This window comes from Macrosteles quadrilineatus, unplaced genomic scaffold (genome assembly GCF_028750875.1).
Source record: "Macrosteles quadrilineatus isolate MER2022 unplaced genomic scaffold, UCM_ALF_1.0 Scaffold_1__1_contigs__length_201487025, whole genome shotgun sequence".
Classification (NCBI taxonomy): Eukaryota; Metazoa; Arthropoda; class Insecta; order Hemiptera; family Cicadellidae; genus Macrosteles; species Macrosteles quadrilineatus.
The window spans coordinates 35450043-35459963 of NW_026542594.1; the positions used below are offsets into that span (position 1 = coordinate 35450043).

The window sequence follows — 9921 nt, forward strand, 5'->3', positions numbered from 1 at the left end:
CCCTAACCTAGTCCTATTTAAGGTCTTTTCAAGAAGACTGTTTTAAGCCGCGTCTGGAATGGAGTTTGGAACAATGTTTTTGTTGGTAACACTTGTTTCTAAAACAAGGTTACAACAGATAGTGCACTTTTCATTGATTTTGTTGGAAACAATTTAATCAATGCAGGAGACGGACTGGTGCCGAGGGCACGGCGCGTTAGTTACTCATGTGGTGGTGGGTAGGCGCGTAGGGTAGCAGGGAAGTGTTGTAAACAGCGTAGAAGTACAGAAACGTTTCTTCCAAAACAAAAATTTCCTCATGTTTTGAACACCCTTTGATCTTTACCGACTTCTGGTCGGAAATAAAATTTCTGTTGTAAACACTTAAAGACTGTTTCCAGCATCAAAATGATTCTTTTAACAAAGTAGCGTTTCTTGGTTTTTTAGGAACGTTGGTTGTAATCCAGCGTTAACACGGCTTAAGCCTACACTGTGCTATGGCGGTTATGCTGCGGGACCACTAGTCGTAGATTGTCACGCTGCAAATTGTAGCTGGTACGTTGAAAAAATGGGAAGGCAGCAATCAAACAAAGTTGTTTGATCAACTTATTTTGTTAATCAACTTATTTTATATAAGTTAGTCAATGGTAAAAATTAAGGGTTTGGTTGAGGACAGAGTTATTTTTATTACTTAGGTACAAGTCAATGTTCAACGTTGTGTTAGGCAAATAAAATGAAACCATGGACTGTTAAACATCAAATAAGTTAAACTAAAAAGATGGCTCTTAAAATTATTTAATTAAATCTTTTTTCTTAATTTAGGCTGATGGTAAACACAAGTGTTTGTAGGATGCGTTGGTAATGTAATAAAATTGTCTTTTAAAAGATAACTTATAAAGGCTTAGAACAACAGGTACTTTTTACTTGAAGGTAACATTGAGAACAAAGGTTGGCTATGTTTGGTTAATTTTATAATTTTTTTACATAATTAGGTAGGTATTCTTAACAGCAGCTCAAATTTGAATCCTATAGGCTGTACTGTACTGGAGCAAGTGGACTTTAATTGATTAAATATTGTGTACATAAACATTGTAAAATGGTTTAGACCCCTAATCCTTTGGGAAATAAATAACTTAAATAAAATAATACCCCCGCCGCAGCAAACCTGCAGACTAAGCAAATTTCCATTTGCCTGATTGGATTTACACTAAATAAAAAATGTCTCCTTAAAAATATCACATTTATTCCCTATTTAAATAAGTTAACATTAGTTTAACGAGTAGGCGGGCCATTCTTCAGAAAAGGACAGATTTCAATTTTATATTTAAATTTTTTATTTTTAATTTTTTTTTAGATATTTTAATGTACCTATGTTTTTTTTTAATATTTACCCATTGCAATGGTCGACTAAATAAAAATCACTTTACCAGATTTTTAGTATTTAAAAACTAGCATGTCCACAGAAGTGACTATCGCAATTGCAAATTTTACAAATAAAGTTTAAAATAAACATAGATTCTAGCAAATAGGTTAGGAACAATGTTTGCTCTTATTTTTGTAGAGAAACACATAAGCTACGGAGCACACCTTTTTCCGCTGCCAGCGTTGGGAAGGTTCCCGCCTGGAGGCTGAACAACATGTAGGACAGTTGTTGGTGGACACGGTAATTCCGATGATGACGGAGGGTGAGGACAATTGGACCTGTATGTCACATTTCGTCCAGGATATTCTCCGCACAAAGAAGCTAGAGCTTGACCGAGATGCAGTCTAGGTCATAAAGAAATTGAATGCCAGAAACGGCGCGAGCCCTGAGGGCTTAGGTCACACGTTGACCTGACCTGAAGTAATGTGACAAACAATCCCAGGTCTGTGTCCAACAGAGTAGAGGGGGTTTTTTAGTGAGTAGTCTGACAAGCTCAGGAGTCTCACACTACAGGCTGGCTACCTGTGTGCGTAAAAGCATTTTTACCTCCTCTCCCTTAAAAAAAAAAAAAAAAAACTGTAAATTAGTGTATTAGGTTTAATTGCCATTTAAAATAATAGTTGTTAAGCGTAGCAACGCGCGCCGGTTAACTGCTAGGTGTCCACAGAAGTGATGTCCACAGAAGTGATGATTTAGCATTTTATGCCTATAGAGTCTAGCAAATAGGTTAGGAACAATGTTTGCTCTAGAGAATCACATAAACTACTGTAAATTAGCGTATTAGGTTTAATTTTCATTTAAAATAATAGTTGTTAAGCGCAGCAACGCGCGCCGGGTAACTGCTAGTGTCCACAGAAGTGATGTCCACAGAAGTGATGATTTAGCATTTTATGCCTAACATAGAGTCTAGCAAATAGGTTAGGAACAATGTTTGCTCTTATTTTTTTAGAGAAAGACATAAACTACTGTAAATTAGAGTATTAGGTTTAATTGACATGTATAATTACCTTTAAAATGTGGTAACAGAAGTGACTATATTAGCTCGACGATCAATTAAAACTCTAGTTTCACATGATATAAACAACTAATAACTGAACAGAACACAACCAAACTGATTCTATGTTCAAGATGGTTACTTCTTCTCTGTAAAAAAATAGTGAAAGTTGGTCAGTGCTACCTGGTGGATTTTTTGGAACTACATAAATGCCTGTCCACAGGAGTGATGCAGGCTTTGGTGACCGAGTTTCATTGTTTTTTTTACCTTTAATAGAATAGAAAAAGTAAAATAAACAAAAAATTATTAATATTCAATGTCTAGATAGCCAACAGCAATTGGGTTTAATAATTCTTATTTCAAATTTGTTAGTAAAATCAGCTAATCTTAAGCTGAACCTAGAGGGGTGACTGTCCACAGAAGTGATATATGTCACCTTCTGTGGACATAAAATGTTCATTAAATTTAATTTAGATTGTTTTCTTCTTTACATTAAGTATGAAAAAAAAACGTTTACCTACATATTTAACAACAAATTATGTATTTATTATCTTAATTTTTATTTATTATTCCTTGGTGACCGTAATCTGTCCTTTTCTGAAGAATGGCCCAGGCCTACTTAGGTTTGCTACAACAGGGAGGGTAAAAAGGTGTAAATCGGTCCCGGGTCCAGGTCTTACCATGAGTACTACGGTAATAGCTTATTCCCTAGCCTATATGGGAAATTCGCTAAAATGAACATCAGTGAATCAGGATATGACGTCACTGGTATTGAATGGATACAATACTGACGGTATCAATACTTTAGTTCCAATACTGAGCCGGTATCGATACTTTTTTGCGATACGGTATCGATACCAAATATCGGAATGACAGTGGTATCGCAACATCCCTACTGCAGATTGTTGTTCATACTCGGCTGCTAGTGGAGCCACCAAATGTAGCGTGTAACGCGCTATACAATTTTCAGCGTGACAATCTACGGCCAGTGCAGCCACAGTCTTAGGAAACATACAAATATTAACTTGGAAACTACCTAATCTGAAACAATTGGGTACACTTCCATATCTGTTGGCACAAAAAACCGAATGAAAATATCAATCAATATTGATTATTCGATAGCCTAGGCTATATCTTTTGGTTAGTTAGGTAAGGTTAAACTAGCCTAACTAACCAAACGATATAGGCTATCAAACTAAACAATCGAATAATCAACATTACTCATTCGGTTGTTTGTACCAACAGATATGGAAGTGTACCCAAACAATTTATAGAAGTCAGGCCTATCTAAAAAGTAGTGTTTTATCAGATATTAATAAATTCATAACCGAGTTCTCTAATTAAATAAACATTATATAACCTAGCCTACCTAGACATATAGTCCTGGGCTTACCTAAAGCATAGCATTTTTTCTTTTTATGTTTGACGATACTAGGTCTGCACTAATAATTATCACTATGTTACTATTAGGAAATTGAAATTAGGTAGGACTCCATTTACCCACTCATTTATTTCCCATTTTACGCCTAATACAAATTACAAATAGGTATACATCAACTAGGAATAGGATAGCCTACTAACACAACACAGGAACAGGACGAGGGCTAAATAAAATACCCCCGCCGCAGCAAACCTGCAGACTAAGCGAATTTCCATTTGCCTGATTGGATTTACACTAAAATGTCTCCTTAAAAATATCACATTTATTCCCTATTTAAATAGAATCAGTTTAACACATACTTAGGTTTGCTGCAACAGGGAGGGTAAAAGTGTTTTTTATGTAAAATGTTAATAGTTAGTAAGAAATAAAAACATTTTCTAAATTTGGGCAAAGAATGTTAATAAACAAGCAAACTACAACAGTTTACTTATTCTCCATAAGAATAACATGGGAATTTTAAATTTAAAATTTTTTGAAATTTTCTCCGTAACCATTAGGTGCATTATAACGCTTTATATACTAAATTATTTGTTTTTTTAAGCTCTGAAAATAGTTTGGAAAGAAATTGCAAAATTTTATGTTTTTTGAGTCAAAAGTAGGAAAAACCCATTTTTACCCCATAAAACCCCCCAAAAACCCCCGTTCCCATGGTCCGATCATGCTGGTTCGCGAACTCGTTCGAATAAACGTAGGTTTACACGTTTGTACCAAATTTCATCAAAATCGGATCGTTTTTGCTCGAGTTATCGTGCTAACGGACACATATATAAATATATATATATATATATATATATAGAGATATATATATATATAGATATATATATATATATATATATATATATATGAATTTGAACGGATGGTGTTTTTGGCCTCTAGGGACCTCAAAACGAAAAAAAAAAATCGGTCCCGGGTCCAGGTCTTACCATGAGTACTACGGTAATAGCTTATTCCCTATATGGGAAATTCGCTAATAAATAACATAATAATAACAATCACGATCACGGCGACCGCACACACAAACGGGGACAGCTCACTGACTATACAGATTGAGATTCTAGTCTATACGAGCTTTGTAAATAATATCATAGACTAACCAACACAAGGGAGTATGTTTTATCTATGATAATATTATAAATATTATATTAGGGCCTACAATAGAAGGTTCACTTGCACTACATCGAAAATATAAAATAAATGAAGAGGGTTCACTTACTCTTGCGATATGAGAGAATGACAATCATTACGAATTAGCATTGAATATATAACACTATTTAGCGTTTTATATCCAATATAGTGTTGTATACAATATTGAATATACTGTAGTAGTGTTATATAGTATATTCAATGGTGTTAGTATATAACATTTTGATAGTGAGTACCTTTTAATCGAAAAAAACAGTAAAGCAGTAAATACTGTAACTGTGTCTGCCTAACAGGCAATATATTTTTAGGTGACCAAATACAAATAGTTTTTAATATACTGTAATACCTTTTTTGCAGCTCCTACTTATGTTTCATGTAATTGAAAATCTCTCATTTAAGTAGCCTTAGTGGAAAATAAATAGTTACAAATAAATTGACAAGATTGTATTTACATATATTTAACAAAAACAACCCCAAACGATATATAGCTTAAGTTGTGGTGATTTTATTACACTTTAATGAAATACACTAAACCCAAGCACTGAACTACTAAACCCGTAGGGGAACCCCTCGGACTATGGTTTTTATAGAAGCTTACCGAATAGCCTCTCTCGTTTTGCGAAGTGGAAAATCGTGACCGCAGCAAACGATCACGAATACAGGACGTCACCGCAATCGCCAGAAATCATCTCGGCTGATGCCGCGATACGGAAAATTATGACGAATCTCGCCGTGATTATGATATGATCAAAGATATGGCCGCAATCACAAATTGGCCTATAGTCATGGATGCTGAGATAATTGCAGGAGATTATCGTGGATGTTGCCGCGATTGTGTATGACGCGAATAATGTGACTGCAATTGAATTATTACTAGGTGAAACCCGTCAAAAATCGACGGTTACTTTCAAGGCTTACGCTAATTTATCTAACTGCGATAAATTGAGTGAAATTATACATATTTTGAACATTTAGCATTGTTTAAGATTAATAAGTGTAAAAACAATAAATTATATTGATTGCGTTAGTTACCAAATATGGTTGATCATTCAATGAACTAGGGTTGCTTTCAGAGAGGTGAAAGCCAGTTGAACAAACAGCGGAACAAACGTGATTTGATATTTGTATAAGTAACTAAATGTAAAAAAGTCAATAGATTTATTTACTAATGCTGGTTTTATTGATTAAAACTATAATAATTTAAATTTACCTCTTCCAGAAGTGCATTATGGTAGTTTTGACCAGGAAAATATTACAGTAGTTGGAATCTGATATTAACATCCAAAAAGGGCATTAAATCATAAAAAAGACAAAGGAAATTTAACATTCAAATTCAACTGTAGCCTACAACAAAAACATTGGACTTCATTTTTCACCCTTACAATCGGTTAAAGTATTTAAGTATAAAAAAACATTAACTATTAAAAAACGAGTATTGTATAACAACAGGTGAGGAAATTTGACATTTAAATTCAACTGTGCAACATAAACATTGGTCTTCATTTCAACCCTTGCAATCGGTTAAACTCAGCTTTCTTTGCTGGAAATAATTTATGATTGTTAATACCAAGTATTCTTGATGGAGGATATGATTGTAATGTAACTGTAATGTAGGTCTTCTACCATTATTAGGACGATTTAGCGATGGCATTTTAATAATGGCCTTAATAATACCATTGGCCATTGAATACAGAAGATTTTGATGAAAAAGCTGGCTACAAATTTAACAGGGGGATGGAATGTCTAGTTGTATTAATAGTCAAAGATAAAACATAGGCCTACGAAAAATGTAGGGCTATTTTAATGTAAGACTCAAATGTAAATCACCTTTAAAAGACTAAAATGAACTAAATTATCAGTCATGTATTTCAATGTGTAAAAACGTAAAAAACTGCAAAAAGACTTACTCATTGAACAATAAAATATGATGGCTGAAATGTAGGCCTGAACATAAGTAAACATCGCATTCAGCTGATTTAAGTGAAAACAGAATAATAATAAGTAGGGAAGGACTTCAGTCCCTGAGGTCCCGGGTTCGATCCCCGCCAAGTCACCAATGGATTTGATGTAAAGTAATGTGAAAAACAATCCCAGGCGTGCCTAGCGTCCTTAGGACAAAAAAATTAACAATGTAGATAATATAATCAGAAATTAGTATCCTACTTCTGGACAGGCCTAGACAATTATCCATACCGTGGTTAAAAGTGTACTTCTATTAGCCCAGGTTTAGTTATTACGGTTGTAACTGGACGTATGTATAGTTCGTGGCTTGGCAATCAAATAACAGTATTTATATAGGATAGGCTACTGTTATCAACATTTGAAATTACTGAATTGTTACCAAATTACAGTTTCACAAAATGCAGATTCCATTTTCAGCCGAGCCATTAAAATGAGGATTTGTCGAACAATTATTAATATTACAGAATAGTATTTAATGATATACAACTTTTCACATTTCATAAATTATATGTAAGTTTTGCTATGGTCAAAAGGTCCAAATCCAAATGTTCTTTTCATTTGGTTTTATGTAGTAACTAGTGTACATGTTGCTCGAATTCGAGCAATTTCAAAATATTACAGGAGTTATCTCAAAACGAATAACAGTATTTACAAAGAGTTTAAAAGAGTCAACTCAAAGATTACTGGTGTATAACTCAGACCATGTTCATCTTCGTTATTGATAAACCTAAAGCATTCCGCCCGTTTTCTCCATCTCAAAATGCCTCGCTGTACAGGCAACACAGGTCATTGATAAAGGGCCAATTGAGAACGAAAAGTCGTTTTGGGGTAGTGTTAGGATGCATTTGTAACCTAATAGTTGAGATTGTCCAGGTGCTGACTGTGATGAGTTAAGCCTATTACGTGCCAGTACTCTGTAGCTGCGGTCGTTATCACGATTACGTCTCCTGTCTATGTTTCGTTGTCGTCACGTCGGAGGCATTTAAAAAAAAAACAACAAATAAACAAATTATAGCTACACAAAACAACGTTAAATGCACAAATTTCAGTTACAATCATGCTAACACGACCCGTCATAGCGACACAAAACAACGATAAATACACAAATTTAAGATACAACCATACTAACACGATCCGTCTTGGGGGTTATGTTTACACAAACTCAAATAGTAAATAAATGTACTCAATGGGTTTCATTGAATTGAAAAATAAATAACAGCAATTAAATTATACAGCTGATCAAAATGTAAACAATTATGTTCTTCATAAGGATAACATGGGAACTTTCAAAGCCACTGGGGCAGAGCCCAAGGGAATTTTTCAAAAAATGTAAGGCCAGTTTGCAAATCTACGCGACGCGCTCTTTCCAATGAGACGTCAATGGATAAAATCGGTTAAGAAATGGCGGAGGAGTTCAACCGACAAAGTTTCATGTAGCGTATTAATTATATAGATTTGCTAGAATCATTGACTTTATATAAAGTCAATGCTAGAACACTGTAGATGGTTTGTTAAGACCATATGCAAGCATTTTTGAAATCGTTTCCCCGTTAAACAAACTATTCCAAAAGATAAAAGATTGTCTATATAAAAGTGTAATAACTTACTGCACCGTCGATGTAATTCAACATAATAACCTGTGAGGTATTCGGTATTATCGGATTAAATATCGATTTCGATACGGTTCGATATATCGCTTATTAAATTCTGATTTCTAACATTGGCTGTTTCTAATCAGCTGGCAACACATATAGGTTCCCAAGAAAGTAGTCACCGGTCCGTATCCCTCCGCAGGAGCGGTTTATGCTCCAACAAGGATGTTTATGCTCCGCGTATTGAGAAAGTAGTTCCGTATATTTTCTCGATTTGCAATGAATTCCGCGCCTTAACGGTATTTTCTGGTTTATTAAGATCATAGGAATGGTTTAAAAAAGTTTTAAAGAAAAGTCTAGAAAGTTCAGAAATACCTTATGGGTATCTTGTTTACACATTTCTTTTGTAAACAAAAAACCTGTCATGGCTACTTTAGTCCCATAAGCCTAATGTTAAAAAATGGAAATTTTAAGTTCGTTTTAAATTGCATTAGCATTATCTAATTGAAATTTGTTCGTTTAAAAACCATCTCACTATTAGTCTAAGTAATTTTGTTAAGTTTGGCTGAAATGCGTTCAGCCGTTATTGAGTGATGTTTCTCTATTTGTTGCATTGAAGTTGATCCCAAAGAGCTTCGCTCGCTTCGCTCAATCCCATACTGTACGTCATCGGAGTTGTTAGTATGCTATCTGGTATCTCTTCCTTTGGAAGAACCTTTAAATAGTATTAAAATCGTATTTGTGGATCTTTTGTAGTTAAACACTTCCGTGATTTCATCAGTGTAATGAAGATTAATCTAAGATTTTATATGAAAAAAAATCTGTCTGTTGGGAAGACACGTTTAACTTCAAAGGGAGGTATATCCGTTACAGTGTAAGTTTGATTTTTCCTTCGTTACGTCGCGTCAGTTCATATCGTACTTCTGTGCCAATGAATAACCCTCTAGCACAGTTTTGAGAAATTGGTTGTGGGGTTACTGTTAAAGCTGGAACTCCTCCAAGTAGCAAACATCGTTGGCAAATCGTTGGCCCAACGTTTCTGTCGATCGTTGGCCAACGGTATGTTTTGGCACTCAGTCTTACGGTTGGCCCACCAACCAATTTTTGCGGAAGGGCCAACCATCCCATTGGGCATAAACATAAAAAACACAAAATAAAAAATATTTTGTTTGCAAAGCATAATTATGAGTTGAGTAAATTGATTAAATAGTTAATAAAAACTTATTTTGAAAATAAAACAAAATAAAATTTATTGGCCGGGACGGGTCTCGAACCCGGTACCTTCGACATGTGAGCCTCACGCCATACCTCTGAGCTAACTGTGCATGTTGATTAAGAGTGTTTTCAAGTGGTGAAAGAGTAGCCGACAGGTGCTGTGACGGCTCAA

At 34.7% G+C, this 9921-nt stretch overlaps 1 protein-coding gene across 2 annotated transcripts in view; it reads right to left on the reverse strand.

Moving 5' to 3' along the window:
• The window catches only part of LOC128982709 (translation initiation factor IF-2, mitochondrial), a 264910-nt gene extending 260948 nt beyond the window's left edge, over nucleotides 1-3962 (reverse strand). For both annotated transcript variants that reach the window (XM_054401656.1, XM_054401650.1), the window contains exon 1: nucleotides 3790-3962. Coding sequence is in view for 1 of the 2 variants with exons in the window: in XM_054401650.1 (XP_054257625.1) it covers nucleotides 3790-3803 (14 nt within the window). In the remaining variant the exon portion in view is untranslated. The remainder of the gene's footprint in view (nucleotides 1-3789) is intronic.
• Between the last annotated feature and the right edge of the window lie 5959 nt (nucleotides 3963-9921).